General features: G+C 34.4%; 2 protein-coding genes across 2 annotated transcripts in view; one reads left to right on the top strand and one right to left on the bottom strand.

Moving 5' to 3' along the window:
* wb (wing blister) overlaps positions 1-24,931 on the bottom strand; it is a 199,107-nt gene that overhangs the window by 124,380 nt on the left and 49,796 nt on the right. The window contains exon 3 of the mRNA XM_076135719.1: positions 23,943-24,105. Within this exon, the coding sequence (XP_075991834.1) occupies positions 23,943-24,105 (163 nt within the window). The remainder of the gene's footprint in view (positions 1-23,942; positions 24,106-24,931) is intronic.
* On the top strand, positions 2,790-10,367 carry LOC142987149 (uncharacterized). Its single transcript, XM_076135718.1, has 2 exons — positions 2,790-3,006; positions 8,344-10,367. The coding sequence occupies exons 1-2, from the start codon at positions 2,822-2,824 to the stop codon at positions 8,507-8,509; spliced, it is 351 nt and encodes a 116-aa protein (XP_075991833.1). The 5' UTR covers positions 2,790-2,821; the 3' UTR covers positions 8,510-10,367.

The following is a 24,931-nucleotide window of genomic DNA, read 5'->3' as shown; positions in this document are numbered from 1 at the left end:
AAGGTGCCTTTCCAGTTTCCAGGATCTCGGAGGATTTATTGTGATGTTTATGTAAGATGATGGTTCCTTTCTAGGTATGAGGAAAATTTGTCTTTTTAATTTAATCAGTACATTCTGGTTTTTCCATTTAATTAATTACTCTTAAGTCGCAGGTATTTTATAGACATACAAGTTAAAGGACCTAGTACATCAAAAATACAGTTGTTATACCTAGTCAAGTATTGTCTGTCATTTTGCGGGTGTCATTTTCAAAGATCTATGACAGTTAATCACAGTAGTCAGAAGCTTGTAAGTCTGACAACCTTGCCAAAGGGTATCGTGTTACAACCCAGGTAACTGGGTTGTGGAGGATAGATAGGCTGTCACTCCATGTAAAATACTGATGTTCAGCTACATCCGGTAAGACTGGAAACCGACTCCAACATAGTTGAAGAAAGGAAACAATCACAAATTGCAATTTTCGAAAAACGAACCCACAGCTACCGCGCTCGGTGGTAGCGCTTGGTAACCATGTTACCCACTACACTATAAAACTAGTAAATAGCTTTTTAACATAATGTCTGTAATTACGACTTTATTATTATTTATAAATGTATGTAATTTCTTATTTTTATAACCTCATTCAGACACACACGTCATAAGACTAATATTATTATTATTCTTAATAAAGGTGTATTTTCTGATAAGATAACTATCTATTGAGGTAATGCTTTGGGCTGGACGTCCTAGAAAAACAACCAAATGTATCGGTGATATCATAAAGTAGGCAATAATTATTGAAATTTGCAAGTATTCATGATGGTGTGAAAGATTATACCTTACAATCTATTAATATTTTTATTGATATATATTTATAGCATCATGCCTGGTCATGCCCGTAGGCATTAGCAGGCGTTATAAGATGTACTCACGTTTCGCCATTTACCTACTTTCATTAACCTGGTGTCAAAGTTGTTCAAGCCGCCCGAAAGCCTTTGACGTGGCTTAACGACTGTTATCTTAATTGACAACAACCGGGACCGACTTTTTACGTGCCCTCCGAAGCACGGAGACGCCCAGTTCTAATACCACTATGCGGTCACCCATCTATCGAATGATCGCGCCAAGGTTTGCTTAACCCACAGATCGTTTACCGATCGGTGAGCGCAAATGGCTATGGGCGCCTCCCTATTGTTATATATTTACCTATTGTGTTAGCCCCATATAGATTGTAGAGTGTTAAGATGTTTGTGACCAGTATGTAGGTATGTGTGTCCTGGTCACAGACATTACGCTTAGTTAAATAGACGCGTTGTTTATAAATGCAATTTGCTAGAAATACATCAATATTATTTTACAAGTAATTTTAATTGACTGCCTCCGTGGCGCAGTGGTTAAGATGGTGCATCGAAAGGTCGGGGTTTTAATTCCCACACGAAACAAATATTTGTGCGATCTACAAATAGTTGTTTCGAGAGTCTGGTTGTACTTTGTGTCCGTTGTTTGTATGTTTGTAAAAGTACCCGCGACACAAGACCAATACTTGGCGAGGAAGAGATCTTTAAAAAAATAAAATCTATACTTATCTAAACTAATATTATAAAGCTGAAGAGATTGTTTGTTTGATTGTTTGTTTGTTTGAACGCGCTAATCGTAGGAACTACTGGTCCGATTTTAAAAATTCTTTCAGTGTTAGAAAGTCCATTTATCGAGGAAGGCTATAGGCTATATATCATCACGCTACGACAAATAGGAGCAGAGTACCACTGAAAAATGTTACAAACACGGAAAAAATTTTGACCCATATTCTCTTATGTGACGCAAGTGAAGTTGCGCGGGTCAGCTAGTTCGTAATAAAAGCAAAACAATGTGTATTAGCAGTTGCATTAAGTACGCTACAGGCTGCATTTAAGGCTCCAACCCATATAACAAAAACCCACAACAAAGTGATGACGTATTCCCATTATTTACTCTCAGATAGAGGTCTGACCTCCGCATTCTTTCCAAACAAAATACTAAGTATTACGTTATCAGCTTATCAGTGCAAATTGACAGAGTTAACAATGAGATATGGGTCATCATTGTGCGACTACTTTACTTAAATTGTGCCACCTTATAATGAATAAAGAAAACGTGATTTGTTGCCAAAATTTGCCTTTTATTCCGAGTGGCAGTATATGAGGCTGCAGACCATAGGTTACAAGTTAACATATAGAGGTATGTTCATACATATAGGCAGAGTTGTATGAAACACATCCACGTTTCCCCATTAACAATGTTAGTCTCATGAAGTAGGGGCGAGCCTACTGGCTCTTGTCTCCAGGCTTCTATTGACAATATTCTTATAGAGGGTTGGCGTACTACTGGTCTTTCCCCGCCCCCTTCAGACGCCTTAAGATCTCGTGATCAGCAATACAATACACTACTGTCTAGACAGAGGCAGTAAATTATAACCCGAGGAAGAATATCATTTTTATAGCTCATCAATTAAAATAGAGGAAAAATAGTTTGATCTTTATCAAATAACTTTTTTTAGGATACCTCGTAGACCTGATTAGTCGATGAAAAGTATTTCATATCAAATTTACTATGTTAAAACGTACACAGTGAATGAGTTTGGCTAAAAAATCCAACCCAACCACAAAAACAGTAGACGTCTGTTTTCTATGGGTCCCACCTTCAACGTATCCCCTACTTATTTGGAGGATTTTAGCAATCTGACATTTAAAAAGATAACAAAAGACAATTTAACTTATCAGTGACTACAAAATCAATACACAGCGTCACGCCTTATCACTTGATAAAGAGCAGTCAGTCAGCCGCGAAATGTGGAGCCGGCACCATGTCTAAGAAAGACATGTCTGATGGGGACCTTCAGGATGTCAGAGTGGAGGTGCCCAGTGAGGAGTATGAGAGGAAACTGAGGAGGAAGAGTAAGCAGAGGAGTAGTGAGTTTGTGTACGTGAATAACGCATACGTGGGCAGTTTGACTAGTGTTAATGAACCTGTTCAGGAGCCGCCTACTAGGTTTGTTGTTTTTTTTTATATGGAAGTGTGGTGTGGTCTGATTTTAGAGTTTTATGAGTGGCGAATTTGAGATATTTTGGTTAAAATGTATAGGTGAAGGCGTACGGTGTTTGATGAATTTTACCTCTAAATTGTTACTGTATGTTTCTTATGTATTTTGACAAAAATGTAGCAAATTTTAATCCGTTAAGTGGAATAATGTAAGGGATGTTTTTATTAAACAATAGTTAATAAACGTAAAAATGATAATAAGATGTCTTATCTTTCATAAAATGACAAAAGCCTGAAGAAAAATTTATGTTATTTTAATAAACATTTTTTCACCTGATAGATCGAAATAAAGTTATAAAATACTGTGTTTATGCTTCGGAAAAGAAATTACGCTATAAATTACGCATTTCGTAATAACTTGGCAATAACTAAGTAATTTGCGAAAACATTTTCATTTCGTGTTTTTACCGGAAAATAGCAACTCATATGATACGTGTTATCGTTATCAATAACCTGTCCAGCTATTGTTAAAATATGTCAGGTTTTTTATTGGATAGATATAATACACATGATGATATAGACTAAATGAAAAATATAAAAAAATTGTATAGTATAACATTTAATATCGAAGTGGCTTTTTTAATTATAAACATTCTCATGTTTTAAAAATGACATTAAGGCGAATATCAATTATAGTTACTAAAACAAAACTCACACTTTAAAATAAATCTGAGAATTGACGGTAGACCACAAAAAGTCCTGTCTAAAATCAATCATGTTACACATTCCGTTCCCAATAATCTACAGATAGTAACCGATAGCACTACTACAGATAACTTTCTGAAAATACTCACGTAATTTAAAGTCAAATTTTAACTTACCTAAGAAATTCATAAGTTTTTTTTTTTATAAAAAAGGTGAATGGTTGGTCATTTGCTATTTAGCTGATTTTCAATCTACTAATTTGATATATTATGAATAATCTCAAACAAACCTCAAAGAAAGAAAAAATATGATATTAATGACATCGTTAATTACTTATAAATTAACAATATCAAGTGAAAGTCACCATATAATTTAGAATCATTAAGATAGAGGCAGAAAATTGATGTATCATTTCAATTCACATTGACATAAAATATACGGTGTCTATGGTGCAGTGGTGCAAACAAACAAACATTCAAGCAAATCTTTGCTACAGTCTAGGAAAAAAACTATCTTAACTTTTCTATCGCTAGCATATTATCAAGGGCATATACACTGCAACAAGGGCTCTTATGAAACAAGGAAATCCCATTAAACTCCATGTAATCACTTAAGTTATTGATAGTAGCATTATCTACTCATACTTTACACTGATACAGGCAATGCTGGTACTTTATTACTATAGACAATATGCGGAAAAATTATTTAAGGTCGTAGAAAATCAGTAGATTAGCTCTCGCGTTGTTTTGTTATCGTTAGAAAAGAGTAGCCTATGTTCTTTCTCGGTATGTAATCTATCACCCTGTCAAATTTAAGCTATTAGGTTTTGCTTTTTTGGCTTAAAGTCGCACATACTTTTGGATATTGTTTATAATTAAGGACTTTATTATGTGATCTGTGATCATCATAAGCCTGTAGAGCAGGACTGGTGGACATAGGTCTCTACCAAGTACCTAAATAAAATAGCATGTAGGGAGCAGGGGGAAAGTGCGGAGACTAATTTCTCTACTTGCTATAATGGTATCTATACGCAAAAGCAAGACGACATTAGCAAAGTAATAAGGAATCTATGTAAAAATGTCGCCGATGCGCCGCCACAGTGTCGAGGAATTGATACGGCTTTATATTTCAGAAGAACTAAGTCAGTAACTTTAAAAGTGTCTGAAATGAAGTCATCGATGGGTATCTTTGAATTGGCAACTTTGGCATAATAAACTCCAATTAATTACCTAAAATTTGATAAGAAGGATGATATTTGATAACCAGGGATTTATAGGTTTCTGTTATTTCCTTGTTCTTTATCACTTCTCTTCTCCTTCTGCTGTCTAATATTCTTCTTTTCTGTTGTCCATAACTAGATTGTTGGAGAAAAAAGAGGGAGACTCGAAATGTGCACTTTTGTAACTCACTCCTGTGCCTGCGCCGTGAGTGTATTATATATATGTATATTATTATTATCCCTTATCATAAGCTAACCAAAAATACGCATGTAGATTTCGCATTCACCAGACGGTTGAAAAAGATTTGACACTTACTCTCAACATGAAATTCGTCTTGTGTAAGCAACCAAACATAAAAATATCAGGAAAATAAACAAATATTGGTTTAATTTAGGAATCGAACCCACAACACGCGGCCTATTGGCAGCAATACGACCGGCAACCTTAAACAAAGCACCATTTAGGGTCTCCTCCCAATCGCAGGGGAGTGGAGTCAGTCAGGCCTTGAGTCCAAGTGCAGGCTGGGGACTTCGCAAGAATTCAATAAATGTATTAAACAAAATTTAGGCATGCAAGGTTTCCTCACGGTGTTTTCCTTCACCGTTAGAGTGATAATTATTTCTGATACACACATAACTTCGAAAAGTCATTGGTGTGTTGCCTCGGGTTCGAACCTGCAACCACTTGCGTGGGAGGTGCCAACCTTAACCACTCGGCTATCACTGCACCACAAGACGTAAATATTTTTTATTTACTTTACACTGCCTTGAGCGACATAAAGTCAATAATTTTGACTACCTCTCATAATATGTTATTTTTGATTAAATTTAAATTTTTAATCTCTATCATTGATAAGAAAAACGCGGTTATCAATGAGATAAGATATTTAAACAAAACAACAATAGATAAGTATATGTAAAATATTTTTACAACATTGTATAAAAACTTATAAAAGTCGTAAAGATATTTAAATTACATCAGATGTTTTACTATTTCTGTGTTATATCATACTATTTTTAAGGTCAGATATAGATAGTTAGTTTCGGGGGTCCGAAATTATCAAAAATATCATTAGACAACTCACACACGGTCATTTGATTCCAAACTAAGCGGAGCTTGTACTACGTTAACCAAATAACTGATAAACATACTTATATACTTCTAAATACATACTTATATAGATAATTAGCAACCAGGCTAATAGAGATATTCGTGCTCATCACACAAATATTTGTCCCGGGTTGAGATTTGAACCTACCACACGCGGTGCTATGATTATTACGGCGAAGTGACCACTAGAACCACTGCGCAATGTCTTTTCTTAATTTTTACTAATAAGTGCTGATTAAATAAGTAAAATTGTCTCGATGATAATTATCATTATATTATAATCAGTTATTGATAAATTATCAATAATTTCGAACCTAGCTTTTCCTCATTGCCTTTGGACTACACTCAATAGTAGCCCGGAGTTAATCAAGTGCCTATGTGGCTATGGACTCGCCTCAAAAAGCATGTGACCAAAACATCAAAGATATTTTTATATTCTAGCTGACCCGGCAAACGTTGCTTGGCCATATAGATTATACTAAAATGGGTATTAAAAAATAGGGTTTTGTGATAAAAAAAGACATAATGATAAAAAAAATAAAATAATATGTTAAGGGTGAACAACCCGATTGGCAGATTCTCAGACCTACTCAATATGCTCACAAAAAATCATGAGAATCAAGCAGTTACGGAGGAGTACGGGAACGAACATTGCGATACAAGAATTTTATATACGATTTTTATTCCGGGACTCATTATTTTACACGCAAAATAAAGAAACACAAAGAGCCATATTATTTTCGATTTGTTAAACTAAGCAAACATACAAATATGTATGTATTACATAAACATAATGCACATTATCTTATCAGTGATAATGAGGTTACACAATAACTGAGATATTTCTAAGATTAGTCTCATTATGTACTATGACGATTAACTTTCGCCTTGCTTCTATTCTCGTATATACTTGGGAATTAATACTGGATTAAACATGACAATGATGACTATGTATATAATGATAGATATATAATCACTACATATGAGATGAGATCCCCTCGTCGCGTCAGTCTTTCTGTCTGTTCGCGATTATTTTCCTGCGGTTTTCATCAATCGATAGAGTGCTTCTCGAGGAAGGCTTTAGTGCATCATTTATTAAGGTTAGCCTGGTTTTAAAAAGGCGAATTCGTGCAGGCCGGGGTGAATAAATTAACCACTGATGAGCAAAGGTCCCCTCCCGCAATGAAGGAGGAGCTGGGCTTTAAGATCACCGCGTTAGCTAAATTGGGGATTTTGCATAATTTAAAGACATGTGTTAAAAATTTCAGTTTAGAAAGTTTTTAAACATGAATAAAACGACAGTTATTGATTTATAACATAAACTAATTATGTTTTGGTTTGGGTGGTACTGAATGCTGATAACAAGGGTCCGATTTTCAGTTCGGGCAAAGTGATATTTAATTATTTTCAAGTTTGTAAGTGGCCCCGAGTTCGATAACGTGCCCGGTATATATATGGCAATAGGCTTACACCATTCACATGGAACTAACATTGTTAATATCAAAATGTGGGCATATTTCAGAAGTCTACACCTACAGGTATAACAGACTGATACTATGTAATGTATGTATGTAAATGTAACCTTTTAATTCAACAATAAGAAGACATAAACGTTACATTCAATAAGCGGCCGCCCGTATCACAGGAGAGGCTGATAACTGATAAGGCGTGATAAGAGTTATCATCGCATAATACCGGAGTGATATCGATTCCCAAAGTACCTACACCTGCAAATACTCGATAATTATCTGTGCTATTGTTTTACTTTGTATTGCGACGTTAGTTTAGGAAACTTAGCAGAATATAATAGTAGTATTTTTTTAGATATTACTGTGTATCAGGAAAATAAATAACGTGGAAATCGAGCCTTGAATAGTTACCCAAAATCACAAAAATATTGCTTTACTGACTAGAAGTATCAGCTATGAAAAACCAGGAGTCAAACCGAGGATTTGTATATAAAATCCAGATATTCTGGAAGCCCATTTGCCTGATTTGGCTTTTTAATAATAAAAATTGTCTCTGAAATTATAAATACCTTTGCACAAAACGTTTAGTGTAATGGCAATATGAAATCTAATCTATTTCAGGGATTATTTGACTTTTTCAGGAATCATTTAAAAATATAATATGTTATTAAGACAGCAGTCGTCTCGTTACAATGGTAGCCAAGAGTGTATTAAAGAGGTTCCGTCTCGTTTCTGGAAAATGTTTTAAAATATTGTCTTAAAACAAAATCAGACTACACTCTACTCACAGACTATCCACCTCTATTCATCCAAAACCAGCTAACAAAAGTCTTCTTTTCCAGTGTAATCAGAGAACAATACTGGGCGTGTTCAAAATGGCCGCTGGGTCAGAGAATTCTGGCCATCGCGGTTGGCGTACTCCTTGGTGCGGTCATAGGCCTAGCTATCTCCATGGCCCTCAAAACGGGACCTGGAGCTGAAATCTTCAAGGCTTCAGCACCTGATTAGCGGTCCAGAAGAAGAAAGGGAAGACCTGGTGACTGTTTTAAGAAAAATATAGTCTTTTTTGAAGTGCTTTGACTGTTTATATTTAGTACTTTAGTATTTAGTACGTGATGTGGTTGTCTGTGTTTTTCTGATGCTAATTCTCCACTTTTTTGTGAGGAAAAGTCTAGTAATTAGTTTGTTAATTCATTGTTTAGTACTTTTGAAAGAATAAGTGATATTTCACTGTGGTTTTATGGTTTTGTTTGTGGGTGCACGAACTGTTGATGTAGTAAAATAATATTGATATGGACATACTTGAAGAAGGAGTTTCTTTAAGTATGTTTGAATATTAATTATTTAGATTATCTACATTAGGTATTGTTCTAGCCAATGGCCAGTGTAACTAGTATTTACCATTAATAATACTATGACTATATGGTTATTTAGCTGAGCTTACCACTGTCAAAGTGGTATAAAACCTGGCATGATCGCAGGTTAGAGTCAAAATCGCGGTGAAATATCAAGTTTTTCAGTATCGCTAAGTCAAAGAAATATGTGATGTGTCTAAATGGCATTACTAAGATAAACGTTAAGAAAAATATTTTTACAACTATACACTTATAAAGTATGTTATTATCTGACAATTGTTGTTAAATGATTTGCATGTAAATAAACATATTTGTGTAATTGTAAATGGTTTAAGTAGCAGACAAGGATTAATATAAGAAGTACGTACTTCAAGACCGATATCACTAATTATAATGAAAATATGTAGACTTATAGATACTTACTTTTATCTATTATGTAAGTACTTTTGAACACAGATTCCTAATGCTATGATATGCAAATGTCAAGTTATTTAATAATACATTGCGAAGACTACCTTTGAAATCGAGGCTGTAGTGTATACGACTGCTGATTACGAGTCCTCGGATTTGATTCCCGGGTCGCGAAAAGTGCAATGGGTCATCATTAATTTTTTGCTCGCTTCCATTAAAAAGTACTAACAATAACTAACATTATAAACGACGAAACTTGGGTGTATTTCTTTCACTACTGCTTACACCCTTGGCCATCATAAACATAATGCTATGTATGTAATATATAACGAGATTATAAATATAAGTATTTCCGAATGTCTTTGAAGAATAACATTGAACTTGACTCTTGTTGATGTTATTGTATATTTGTATGCTCTAGAATAGATGTGAACGACAATCGTGAAACGTCTATTTATGCTATTCGTACAATAAGTAAGTGTGAATCAAATCTTATGACATGTTATTGACTGCAAATATTATTTTAAATTCTATTTCTAGTCTGAGATGTGTTGGTTTTAATTTAGGGTATTGTAATTGCCATGCATTGCCATGCAGCGCGAAATTCTAAAGGACACACAAATTTTCTACTGTCTTATCGGGTATCGAGACTTTGACATTTCAAATGTACTTAAACTTTTTTCCTACGGCTCCCGATAGAGGCGCTCATTATAATTTCTTGGTTATGATAAGCTTGTCGATAATGATAGTAAAAAATGGCTTGTTATAGAAATTATTCAAAAATAAAGTGTCACCTAAGTACCCATTGTTTAACATTTGAACTTTTAAATTATAGTTTTTTTTGAAGTTTGGCAAACACTATGCATTGACTTTTCAATCAACACTAAATAATGACAATTATAACAATACATTAATAGCGACTAGCGAGTTGTACCTTATCGTCTGAACAGTCATTTAAATATAATAAAATGTTAAAATATCGTAAAAAATATTATGTAATAAGTATTGTAAAACAAATTGTAATTACATATAATAGAAATAATTATTATGGTGATTTAGTAAATAAGTGGTTTTGTAAAACTATAATGTATATTTTGTAAATATATTAATTTTAAACTATTTTTATTTCGTTTCAATCACTACATGCTGTGAAGCACAATACCCTCGCCTCCTTTATCTGTTTGTCAGAGACTCAAAATCTTCGGAACGGATTCCATTATGTCATTATCAAAGATCTGACTGAAGTTACCAGTAGTCAGAGACTTCAAAGTCTGACAACCGGTCTTAATCGGTAAGACTATCGTGTTATAACCCAGATAAATGGGTTGTAGAGGTTTGATGGGCAGTCGCTCCATGTAAAATATTTTTACCCAACTGCAACCGGTGAGAGTGGAAGCCGACCCCAACATAGTTGGAAGAAATTCTAGGCTGATCCTACAGTAACTCGAGTGAAGCCAGGACAGGCCGATAGTTAAACATACTATACCAGACTTAGTTTACACTATATTTTACCAGTAAAAGCAAACATACGGTACTGTCCCAGATACTTGAAAACATTTAGATAAAAGTGAATCCGCACGTCAGTCGCGAATCGGGCCACTTATCAGATAACTGATAAGCTGATAAGTCATATGCCACTGAAATTTCTAGAATATGTTTGTTTTACTATCTAGGTCCCAAATTGTTACTGTCTCACTGTTAAATACACATTTTTCCGTGGTAACCTAGTATTATAAACTACTAGGTTTCGCCCGCGATTGCGTTTGCATGAAAAGATTTCTTGGGGTAAATGAACCTACTTACATATTTTCTTTGGGCGATAAGTGCGAAAATTTTTGAGCGTGGATGTATATATGTTACTATTTCACGAAAAAACTACTGGACAGATTTCAATGAAATTTTGTACACTGGTAGCTTATAACTGGGATTAACACTTAGTATATTTTACCCATATACTTTTCATTTGGTGGAAGTCGAGGGAAAAAGTTACTAGGTAGATAATGTAGTAATATATGGGATATAATTACTCCCGTATGAACATCTAATCAATGCTTATTAAGCTAATGAACAGTTTTCTACGTAGATATAAAATGATAATTTCAAAGATTAGATTGTCTAGTCACATTATTTTAAATGAATATGCTATATCATTATGCTGCCTTTTAACTATATTATGTACTGCTTAGTAAATAGCAATGACAGTCTACTGTGCTCCAAGTTCGATACCCGCGGTGAAAATATTTGCATTTCTCATGTTTGTTTGTTAATTACAAAGATATAATTTAATTGCAAAAATGTCACATTTAGATAAATTATATATCCTAGATTAGTTTAAAGTTAAAGTTTAGTAACATACTGTAGTTTAGTCTCCTTTTTTACGCAGCTGAAAAACGTAATAAGTACCTATGCCTTTTTACTGCAACAGGTGCAGTTATGAAATAAGCTATTAAAAAGAAGGAATTCATCAATTTCCGCTCTGCACATACATATTTGTATGGAATAACGACCTGTAGATAACATATTACGTATTTGCGATAACTTATTTAATCTTACGTTTTACGATAAACAATACTTACAGGTAGATTGGCAAATAGTTATTTATAAAGTGAGCGAATAAATAAGATTACAATATGAAAAGACAAACATAAATAAAAAAAATGGCAGCATTGCCATCCAACGTGGCAATGCTGCCAGCATTCTGGGTACGTTACCAGTCGACGATGGTGAGGAGAAATTCTACGACGCGTGACGCACTCCTTTTGTATCCATATTTTATATTGTAAATATATTGTATAATTGTAAATATTTTGTTTTAACATAAATTGTTTCTTAAATCTCAGTCAGTATGTGGATTGAAAGGTTCTGATTTAGAATTCAGGGGTCTATCACGTATCTCAGTTGACAACTATTTGAAAACCACTAAGCAGTACCTACGTTGTTTTCTCCCTTAGATTATAGTGATTAACACATTAATTAAAAAAAAAATATAGAAGAATATTGGATACAACTAGGGGCGTTGTCAAAATTTTCATACAAAAGTCTATAATATAAGAACTAAACTTATAATATATAATCAAAGCTCTTATACAATATATACATATATGTACATCTTAAGTACTGCTATAATTAAATGAGACTCGACCGTGTCCACAGACAAACTGTTCAAACAGTTTTGTGGACCATAAGTATAAGTTTCATGTAAGAAACACTGTTTTAATAATAATAAATAAATAATAATAATAGCTACTAAGTTGTTGACAGTGGTAGGAAATTCCCTCTAAAATATCCCCACATTGGCCGATCAGGGGAAGACCCAGTGTAAAAAAGGGGATTACGATAACGTCATCTAGTATAACATTGTTCTTATCATTTGTATAACGATACGGCGTCTCAGGTGAAAGTCCAATAAAACGCTTATGATAACAAATTAGACTATTTAATTTTGGCAATTACTGTAAAGTTGGGTTTTTCAACTACCGACTACCGTTTACCGGTAGCTATCGACTTCTTCTTCTTCTTAGCGTGTCGATTGCAAAAAAATATAGTATTAAACTTAAAATAGTGTATCACACTTTCTGTCTTGCTATACACTGCCAGCCCAGTATTCAGCTACGTGTACGGCGTTTTCTGTCTATTTTTCTGTTTTATTTCTAGCTATCGACTAATGTGGTTTAAAATACTGATCAGTAATTCAGTACCCATTGAGAAAATCAGTAAGAACAATTGTTTTCTGGCTTTGGAACACGATATACGCTCGCTCTATGATAGTAAAAAGTCTAGAATTTAGCGCTACAGGTTATACGGAGGCATGCAATCACCAGATTGAAGTATCCGGAGCACAGTCAGACCGGGCACATTCGGGATGTGAAGACTTATCATCATCGAACATCGACAAAGTTGTAGTTATATGTAGTTTATTATTGTTACGTTATTATTTTTGTTTAAAGTTTAAAGTGCGCTTCTCGCCATCAAACGTAAGAGTTTGGCGAGTTTACTTGAAATAAACAATAATTGTAATGTTTATATGTACAAAAAAAAAAATTACAACACTCACGGTCATCATTCCCAACTAAGCAGAGTTTGTACTAAGTATAACCAGACAACTGATATACTTACATGCGTCTAAATACATTGACGTTATTCCCTTACTCTACATTATGTAAGCCTGAAATCGCTAGGTTCGCTGTAACTCACTCCGTTTAGAGCCTAAAGGCGAAGTGCAAGTGGGAGGCACTGGAGAATATTCAAGGTCCCAGGGCTCTTCCAAACACGTACTATGCTGTCGGCCACCGGGGTGGTTTTTTAGTGGAAAGCACCAAATACCCTGGCATTTCTCCCCCAGGAAATCCGAAAAGTTTTTCCACCATGTGAAAAAAAAAGGTTCGCTGTAACTCACTGATTGAGTAAATTTGGCGAATAGGTAGTTCTGTGTCTAAGACTACTCTAACCGCCTACTCCCAAAACGATGGGAAATTGTGCACATTTAATATCGATTGTCTTTATCTCTAACTAGCTGACCCGCGCAATTTCGCTTGCGTCACATAAGAGATTGAGTCAAAATTTTCCCGTTTTTGTAATATCTTTTACTGGTACTCTGCTCCTATTGGTAGTAGCGTGATGATATATAGCCTATAGCCTTCCTCGATAAATGAGCTATCTAATAGTGAAAGAATTTTTCAAATCGAGCCAGTAGTTCCTGAGATTAGCGCGTTCAAACAAACTCTTCAGCTTTATAATATTAGTATAGATTGCAACAATCACTAATTAAAATTTGTATGAGTCAGTCGATGAGTCACGCTCTTATCCAGGACTCTTATCAGTGCCTGATAGCAATCACAATCAATAGGTGTCGCCGGAAATATTTGTGTTATAAAGTAATTACAAACATACAGACAAATAAATATTGAAGTGTCTGATATCAAAATAACAAAGTTGTGCTAAATGCATTGTTATGTAGTACATGGGTACAACAATCATACCGTTAGTAATGCATGTTTTTTCGAAATAGCTGCGATTATTGTGACGGAACGTCGTGGCGCAGTGGTTAAGGTAACTACGCACTAACATTGCGTAGGGAGGTCGCCGGTTCGATTTCTACAAGAAACTTATTTGTGCGATCCACAAATAATTGTTTCGGGTCCGGTTGTGCTTTGTGTCCGTTGTTTGTTTGTTTGTAAAAGTCCCCGCGACACAAGAGTATTTTTTTATGTGAGAGTTTTCATTAAAAGAAAATACAAAGGAATCTTAATAGGTGATTGGCAGAAAATATAGGAGTAGTTGTGATGGATGCCTTATTTTTAGGAGGTTATCTAATTTATCTTTCTTTAAATTATTCCATGCATGTTTGACGACCAACATTATTTAGAGCAGAACCTCAAATGTCTTCCCGTTGCTTACACTTTTATCAAAACGAAGAATGATATTTAGATCGTATATCAATTATGTAGATACCTGGTCTCTCAGTACCACCTAAAATCTTCTCATATTTTCTCATATTTAACTCAAAAAACAATATTTTACTAAATTATACTTCAATGCTGCATAGATACGACAAGTGTTGTGAGATAAAACCTATCAATCTTAGTGACTTTTAACTGTTATCAGACAACTGACAACCTTGACGATCACACTGGCACGAGAGCTTCGTTTATTTTGTGAGGTAAGTGGAGAATGCCATAAGAAATTATAGACCGCAGACCAAATACCGTATGGGCATGATGGCAAATTGCGCTCAGCTGTCTTGAAATATCACATCACGTGATACACGAAAAGTTTTTCAGATGACGCAATTGTATTTTTAGAGGGGTCAGTAGAAGCTTGAGTTCAAGTTTCTGGGGTCGCGATGCTTGTCCCCCAGTCCTGACTCCTTTTTCCAAAATGACGACCGCGGGACAAGGTTGGCACCTCCACAAACTTGAACTTAAACTTAAGGACTAAAAAATATAACACTTCAATGTAGATTGTCTATGCTGATTGCAACCGCAGACGATTCTATACGAAATCTTTGGCAGATTGCAAGTATAGTGTAGCCGCGTATGTTTCTAAATAATATCGCTCAGTTTTCGTTCTGCAGCCATCTTCGGAGTTTTAAGCCAATTCAATAATCAAGTATTTGCAGTGAAGTGGTTCTATAGAGTAAATGGCGGCTGACTACGAAGATTCCATTCCCAAATTAGGTAAAGTGCCATTAAATATCACATGGCGGGTGGCAATAGTCTTACCCCTATTACGAGTGAATGAAATTTAAACAGATCAGTACCCTTCCGCCTACAAGTAAAAAAGACTTAAAGCCATTAAAATAACATCTCTATCTATATTCTTTGAAATCAAAAGACCGCGTGTGAGATGTCCAACGATATTTATTTATATTTATATTTTAATTCCCACACACAAAATTAACCTATAACCCTCCCTACACATAGCACTTACACGGAACGTTAACATAAATCTTAGAGATAAAACGATCGTGAGCAGCAGTGGACACGGCGTAATTAAACGTACGGATTAACTTGTACAGTTACAGTAACATACAATTATATGTAATTAATGCAGTACAGTGTGCGATTGAAGATAAAGTGTTCAGTTCGATTTCCAGGTAGACCAATGTATTTGTTGAGAAATAAAAAATGATTTGTAAAAAAAAATCTTGTTGTTAGATTCTATTATGTAGTACTACTGTAGCTGTTAGCTCAAAGATTTACAGCTGTTGACAGAAGTATTAACGTAAAATATTTACAGATATATTCACGAGCCTTCATCTTTAAAAGGCAAAAATGGGTGACAGATATGCGAGTAAATACACCTTAAAAACACGTACTTGAAGGTGTTTTTACGGTAACACACAGACGAAAAAGGCCGTCGAACCTCAAGTTCGCGTACGTACTGGCATGACCATCACCCACTTAAAATAGATACTAAGATTGATACTCACTGGTATGGAGTCAAAAATTCGTTTAAATCTTCGGTTACTGTTTATTAATATCTATCAAGGCCATTATTGTAATATAACATTTAATTATAACAGAAAACAAATTATCCATATTTGCAACACAATTTTAATGATCTCAAAACCGGTCCAGATATCTTAAAACATTATTTAAAAGAAAGATAATTAAGAGAACTGTACAATATTTTAATTACCTTTCGCACATTGGCATTTAAGAGCGGACTTAATAGCCTCGGCGTCAAACCCGGAGTGTATATATTTAAACGTCAATTTGCGCGCGAAGATTGCACAGATAAAATGGCGGATGTAATTTGGCGCGTTTTATTTTAACTTATTTTATTCGTTGTAACTGTAAATTAGTGTGACTATTAATAAATAAATTTATATTTAGTTTATTAATTAATCAGTGAATAAGTAGAAAATTACATATAGAGCAGTATGAAATGGCATGTTGTAGGAAAAGTTTGCAGTAAATAGCGGGTAAAAGTGAACTAAAATGATACTAGAAGTACATAAGTTGCAAGTTATTAGCTAGTACTTCAATTATTTATTCTTATTACTTTCAATAAATACCACTAGTAGAATCGACCCTAAGACCTGATAATAAGGTCGAATACACTACCAACCGCACCAGTCACTTTTTCATTTGTAATCATAATTGCAGACAGAATTACATTGTATTTTCAACATAAGCATTTTAAATACTTTTCTGTGTGGCCTGAACTTAACAAATAAGTGTAATTAAGGTCGTTTAAGAAGGAACGTCGTTAATTTTGAGGAGCTCTCATTAGTAAGGTAGCCGCGAAAACTGATAACGAAGACTGTGATTAAATACTTTATGGTTATTACATAAAGCTAACTTTTTACAGTTTTAATATTTATTTCCAGGATTAAAGGTACTGGTATTAAGGTTATTGCATATTTTTTTTAGCTTGAAGCAGTTTTGTAATTGTTTCTCAAAAGTCTATGTCAAATATATAATTTAAGAATGTTTTTCACTTGGAACAAATTCAGTCTATATTTTTTTACTTCCTTTTTGTTTCAACGGTGAAGGAAAACATTAGGATGCTACCTTGCATGCCTGTGAGTTCTTTAGAACAGTTCTTGAAGGTATGAATAGTCCCCAAGCCGCACTTGGTCAGCTTAGTAGATTCGCGCCCTAACCCCCCCCACATTCTGTGACCCCTGCTCAGCGGTGGGACATTGATGGGGTTTTTTGTTATTACTTACAGTCCATAGACGTCAAAAGTAGAAAAAAGTTGCATAGAATTGAAAGTTTCTCCAGTCTTACAGACATTAAATAATAATTATTTGCAATAAATACCTAGGAAGATAGAATATATTTTATATTAACCGTTTCTTAATCTCTCACTAGGTATTTATTTAATTATCAAGCAGGACTATCCTATCCAACTCATGGGCACTCTACACTATAAGGGGCGCCCCATAGCTCTATTACTTACTACGATACAGATCTCTAGCATTATAACAGCGAGCTTTTGTTGCCCGCCGTCTCTATTGTGAGCAGACAATGACTCTACGTACAGACGCGAAGGATGTGCTCTCATTTAAACAAATTTTATAAGAAAAGTTTTATTTTAAGACTAAGTAATTTTTTAGGCTGAACTCTAGTGTCTTTAAATCTTATAAGTTTCATCTTATTTCATTCAATTATATACTCGTGGAAGCGAAATAGTTTCAAATATAAATGTATTTGAAAGACAGCTTACCGGGACTAAGAATCACATCCAGGTCTTTACCTCATTACCGCATAAATATCAGGTACATAATTATTACGTATCTTTAAGTTTTAAATTAAGGGCTTGTTTTTAATTTACGTAAATTTCTCAATTTATAGTTATTAGACTAAGTATGAAGCAAAAACGATCACACTATACCTGGCCCAAGAATCGAACCTTGGTCATTACGTTACCGCATTAATCAGCTATTGTATTTATAAGTTCACATACCAGACAAATTATATGCTCTATTGTATATTTAACATAAACAAAAAACATGACAGTAAACAAATTCTGATAAAACTAAATATTTCAGATAAAAATAAAAGTCAATAAATTCACTTCAATAACTTCATAGAATTTACAAAAATCACATTTTTATTCAAATTCATATTTATCTAAAATCATTTTCGAGTCCATACTATTGCGTTCAATTTTTACTTGCTCCGGCGTAATTTATTACCGGTCCGGGGATCGAACCTAACAAGTTATCAGTACAATAAGTGGTTGGCTACTTTTTAATCTTTTTGGGCCATTTGTGTCATACTGTGCAAGGATAAGTTATCTAAATTAAAAATGTAGGGATATATATTATTTATTGGAGAATTTCCGAATTATGTTTTCTAGTTACGATAATAATGTTACGCATTGGAATTTTACAGTATATGAATACTTTTAAAATATAGTATGAAGGGATTCGTTATATATTATATGCTACTGCATGTCAAAATATATGGGTGTGATTGATGCAAAGGTAGTTTGTAACAATCGTAACAATCGTACCAAGTAGCGTTTTCTGTGTGTCTTCCCTTATGTGGAGAAGGCGTGCTTTTATACATGTATGTACAAATTAATAATGAGCTCAATCTACTGAACATTTACTTAATATCTTTAATTTTTTGTTGATAACCTAAAATAATATCAAGCCAAAAATGTATAAAGAGTGTAGGCAGAGGTTTATCAACCACATCTACATTTCGCTATTCTGTTGGTGCCTGAAGGTTCCATTACAATGTTATAAGAAGGCAACTGATAGTACAAAGATACTTTAGAGACACAGTCCTAGGTTCGATTCTGTTAAAAAAATATCTCTATCTAAATTTAGATAAAACAACATTAATGAAGTTTGGGCAAAGGGTCAATAGAAATGATTTAGTTTTAGATATAAATTACAATGGAACTAAAATAGCAGAAACAAATGTTACTAAATTTCTTGGATTAAATATAGATAGTACTTTAAAATGGAACGACCATATTGAAAATATATGCAATAAATTATATCAACAGTCCTATGCATTGTTTATGTTGAGTAAAACAGTAAATCAGACAGTTTTAATCACTGCCTATCACGGATTAGTTGCATCGATCCTCAGATATGGCATCATTTTCTGGGGTAACGCTAGTGGTGTAGATCGAGTACTTATCGCACAAAAAAGATGTGTAAGAGCCATTTGCAATCTGCACAGAACTGATAGTTGTAAGCCATATTTTCAAAAACTCAAGCTTTTAACTATGCCTTGTCTATATATATATGAGACTGCAGTTTTTACTAAGCGTAATATTGAAAGGTTCTCGAGGGTTAGTAGTCAACGGCGGGCAGATAAATTACATTTAATACCTAGTAAAACCACACTTTTTCATAATAGTATATTCGTAATGGCTCCCAAAATATTCAATAATTTGCCTAAACATATTCGACAAACAGATAGTATTAGCTTATTTAAGAGGAAATTGTTTGTATTTTTAATTGGAAAAGCATATTACTCTGTCAGTGATTACCTTGATGACAAAAAAATAGATTAATGTAGTAAGTACTGTGACATCTTTCATTGGACCTATAATTTATTTGAGAATTTGACATTTTGTATAAATAATTAATTATAATACTGCATTAATATTAGTATTTGACATTCTGATTTATATTTTGACTTGTTAATGATATAATAATACAATCTAAATTTGATATAATTCGTATTATAATTATTTATGATTTCTAGTTATCTGTTAATGATTTAATTCTGTTAAATTTGTATAACTTCTGCTTGCCACTAAGGTTGAATATGGTGGTACGTAATATGTTTCGCATCTAAGATCTGTAATACCCATATTTCGCAGAATAAATAATTTCATTTCATTTCATTTCATTTCATTTCATTTCATTTCAAAAATATCTCAAAGAAGCATCAAAGACACTTCATATTCACAAATAATATCATAAAATGTTGGCTTGTTTTTTGCAAGTGATCAACTGATCATATTACTATCAAAACAAGAGACATTGTCAAGATACTGTCTCTGCTAATCACCTAACGTTTATACTTGATGATAACGGTGGCTGTGATGGTTGCCATGGAGACGAGCCGTTATCTCTTGTTATAGTGTGTTGGGTGTTTTTTCCTAATCGTATGGTTAGCGGTCAACCTATAGTGTCAAAGTTGTTCAAGCCCGATGGCCTTTGACGTGGCTTAACGACTGTTATCTTTATTAACAACAACCGGGACCGACTTTATAACTGCCCTCCGAATCACGGAGACGAAGTTCAAATACCTCTATGCGGTCACCCATCTATAGAATGACCGCGCCAAGGTTTGCTTAACCGACAGATCGACCAGTGACCCAACGTTTGTACTTGATGATAACGGAGGCTGTGACGGTTGCCATGGAGATGAGGAATTACCTCTTGATGACCTCCACAACCCAGTTACCTGGAATATAACACGATATCCTTCTGTAAGACTGGTTGTCAGATTTTCAAGCTTCTGATTACTGTCAAAGATCTTGAAAATGACAGTCGGGACCCACAATTTAACGCGCATTCCGGAACACGGAGGAACTCGATATGTACAATAAGATAGTCAGTATGGTCACTCATTCATAAAACAACTACGACAAGCGTAACTTAACCTCAGAGATCGAGCCGCGCGGCTGTTGTTAACTAAGGCACGAGCTCCTCTTGAAGAATATGCAATATGAGTATGAAAATTAACAAATCTTCTGCACAAAGCCACAATTGTATAAATTAAAATACATCCCGGGACTTATCCCTTTACAAGCTACTTTTATATACACCATAGGTGCGCGGACGCATGCAATTTATCGCCTACCAGTAGATAAGGCAATGAGAGGCGCGCGCTTTTGTGTCCTTATCAGTTTATCACGCACTAATAGCTCACCGTGATAACGTTATTGATGGCCGCGCCATTGATCCACGGGAAAAAGTTATCTAAATTGTTTTAAACGATTTTACTTAAAGCTGTATCAGACAATAGAAATCACATTAAGTCTTGCGTTGATCAACGTTCAGGCAAACGGTCAGATGTTTTAAGGTGAAGATGAATTTTTAGGAATTGAGTGTTTTTGCGAAGTGGTAAAATTGTAAGGACTATTGCCAAATTCAGTCATCTATGCAAACGTGTATTTAATTATTTTCAGAACACAAGGCTACTCATTTAACTTATTTTAGGTAACAGAAAGCTTTCTTCCTCATGCACAAATGTACAAGAGATGATATAAATTCTCGTAACCGTAGTTACAAAACTGCGATCTCTCATTGCACACAAACTCTTGTACACTTGCGAGTTCCCAGATGAGCATTATGCTTGAATATACTACCAACTACCAACGTAAGGGAATCGAACACCAAGTGGCAAATGGCACAGTGGTGACTAGTTCAGTCAATAGTTTTTAATTTATATTACAACCCCTTTAAGTGCTTTAGTACTAATAATAAGCGAATTAAGTGAATTTTATTGCTATACAAATCAGTAAAGAAGAGTGTTCCAGTTTAAACTATTGAATTTTATCAATACGGTGATCAAAGTAGCTAATTCAAAAGGGAGATTTTCTAGGTTCATGTCAATAAAATCATTAGACATATATTCCGGTCTAGTTCTCTGGTCTCTATTATTCCAAAAATGTAGGTACTTTATAATGTTATGCGCGCATTGATCATATGATAAAGTTTAATTACAGATTTAGGGACAAAGATACGAAAATCAGACACCTGTAAATATTTTATGACATGATTATGTTTATAATTACTTACAAAGGTTTAATAATTTCTTTTCTAAAAAGGAATGAGTCATCAATATTACATAATTTTCAGTTATATTCTTGAAAAACCTATTAATCATGTGGCACCTTTTAGAATGTTAGTCATGAACTATACAAGTGGCTGACTCATTATTTCAATAAATCAGTAGATAGCAGTGCGTAAACCTTTTGTTATCAATTATTTATGTTCATAATTAATATTATTTGTCAAATAAAAACAGGCAATGTTTCTTTATTTCAAGATAAACAAGATTATAGATTTATTTATAGTAACGTTTGGTGCAACGCCATCTAGTAGAGAGTAGCAATATTAGAACTTCATCTATTATGCGTTGGTGTCGCTAGAGGTAACACAAGAACCAAAATACAAAAACGATAAATTTGGACTCAAGGAAGTTTATGATTACAATGAGTACTCATTAAAAGTCTTATAATATCAAAGGATTTTAATGTTAGAATTTGCTAAACATAAATTATAGGTGAACATAATTTGTGCCACCTTAAAATGTTGGAAATTTCTTTAAATCTCCCATAATACACCTAATTTATTTACACGGTTACAAAGATACTAATCTTTAATCAGTAAGTTCCGAATTTTACCACCTGTCATCTTGCGCATCGGCTTGCACTACAAGTCTATCAAACGAGACGGCGCGTGGGCGAGTCTGCGCGCGCGCTTCGTACACACACGCACACACATACATCACCATACATTATACCATTATGTTGAACAACTTGTAGTGTACGGCTTGCAACAAAACGACTAGGAATATTTAAAATTTTGTTCCCTCGCCTAATTCATAGACAAGTACCTAACTCTTTATAGTTATTTTTATTTGTTTAACACAATAATTGAGGACATGCAAGGTCCCTTGGCCAGCCTATTGGACTCAAAACCTAACCCCTTCCTCGTTTGGGAGGAGACCTTTGCCCAGTAGTGGGACAGTAATTGATTTAAAAAAAAGCTTTAGTGATCAACCAGTATTCTCCTTATTTAATTTAGAAATTTATGCTATAACGCAAAAGTTTTAGACGTTTGACGTGTTTAGGCATATCCAAAATATTAGTGCAAGCCTAGCAAAATTCATAAGGAAAGTTGCCTAAAAATATACTTGACCTCACATAAAGCATAATTAAGAAATTTATAATGAAATACGAAGGTACGATTTTTAGATACTCCTACATATACATGTGCAAATAAAGTTTTGGAAACAAAAAAGTTCGAGGCAGTAACTCCGGTGTGTTTCTACGTTCACCATACATGTATGGTATAAATTATAATACATAGATATGTATGCGCCAGTCTATTACTTGCAGGAAGTGTTATGAGTATGTAAATTGTTCAGAGATGAGATCTTGTGCCGCTAGTTGGGTACTGGTAATCTGTTAGGGAGCTTTTTAAGAGAGTAGGGTGATTTGTAGTCGTTATCTTAGAGTTTTGTTGTTAAGTTTACATAAATAAAGGCACAGTATGACGTTTAAATATTGTGTCGTAATTTTAATTCTGTTTTAAGTTACCAATAGTAATAATTTGATTTGATTGATTTAATTCGAGATTTCGTTTATGAATGAAGTAAATTGCAAAGGCTAGTTTTAATAGCTAGCCACTGTTATATATTTCTCTTTTGGGTAATGGTAAAACTAAAATCTAAGGTGACAGGAAAATTATAAACGTAGACAAAAACGGACATTTTAGAGGTTAGTACTCGCATTTCTATCGACTAACCTGTAGTCAGTCTTAGAACCCCAATTTATGACCCGATATTTATAATGCAAAGTTCCCAACCCGTACTTGGCCAGAGTGGTGGACTTAAAGCCATACCTCTCCCTCGTTCAGGAGGAGACTGTTGCCCAGCAGTAGTAGTAATGGGGTAAAAAAAAAAAAACTTAAATCAGAACTATGTGAATTCAATCATTATGAACTGCTTTCTACTCACGTCAGGTAGTGTGGCTTCAAGTTCCACATGTTGATAATCCCCTGCCGCGAGGGTGGGGCTCTGCCACCAGGTGCCGGGGTCTCCGTCCACTGCATGTGACGCAGGGTGTCTCCGTGATGAGGAGCCATCCAGACCTTCACACACGTCGCAGACAATACCGCGCCTGTATAAAGAGAGTAAGGGATTAAATATGACAGTATTTTGTAGTGTTTTTGATTCTTTTGTGAATATTTTCTTACTAGCTGGTCCGCGCAACTTTGCTTGCGTCACATAAGAGAATCATAATTTTCCCCATTTTTGTAACATTTTTCACTGGTACTCTGCTCCTATTGGTCGTAGCGTGATGATATATAGCCTATAACATTCCTCGATAAATGGGCTATCTAACACTGAAAGAATTTTTAAAATCAGACCAGTAGTTCCCGAGATTAGCGCGTTCAACCAAACAAACAAACAAACTCTTTAGCTTTATAATATTAGTATAGATACGAGTCTTAAAAACCATTAAGGTATACCCATAATAGTTTTTAAGACTATTTTTTGTATTGTATTTAACTAGACTTTTAATAAGCCTATGAGAATCTATGAACATACTTATGTCATGCCTTGTTCCCATATATCTCACATACAGAGCTTTAGAAAATACGGCGCATAATCTATAATTCAGTGTCGAATTCGGTTCGTTTTTTTGTTTAAATTTATCATGTGATTTTAGGCATCTCTAGGTATAGATTTTTTCTTAATGTATGAAGTATGAACCCTTATACTCAGAAAGTTTAAGTATTATAATTTCCTTCAATTTTCAATATTCTATGTAATCTGTTGATAGTGAGTGGGTTCGATGCTCAACACACGCCTGGTAATGTGACCGGTATATTATGCATTATCCACGGGAAAGTCGAACGAAGGTAAAATCTATTAGACCCTCATTATAGAACTGTGATTCTCAATGTGTGATGTTGTTTACACCCCAAAAGATTTGGATTTTT

Source organism: Anticarsia gemmatalis, chromosome 3, assembly GCF_050436995.1.
Source record: "Anticarsia gemmatalis isolate Benzon Research Colony breed Stoneville strain chromosome 3, ilAntGemm2 primary, whole genome shotgun sequence".
In the NCBI taxonomy this organism is placed as follows: Eukaryota; Metazoa; Arthropoda; class Insecta; order Lepidoptera; family Erebidae; genus Anticarsia; species Anticarsia gemmatalis.
Note: the sequence above shows the minus strand (reverse complement) of the source record. Positions and strands in the feature narration are given on the sequence as shown.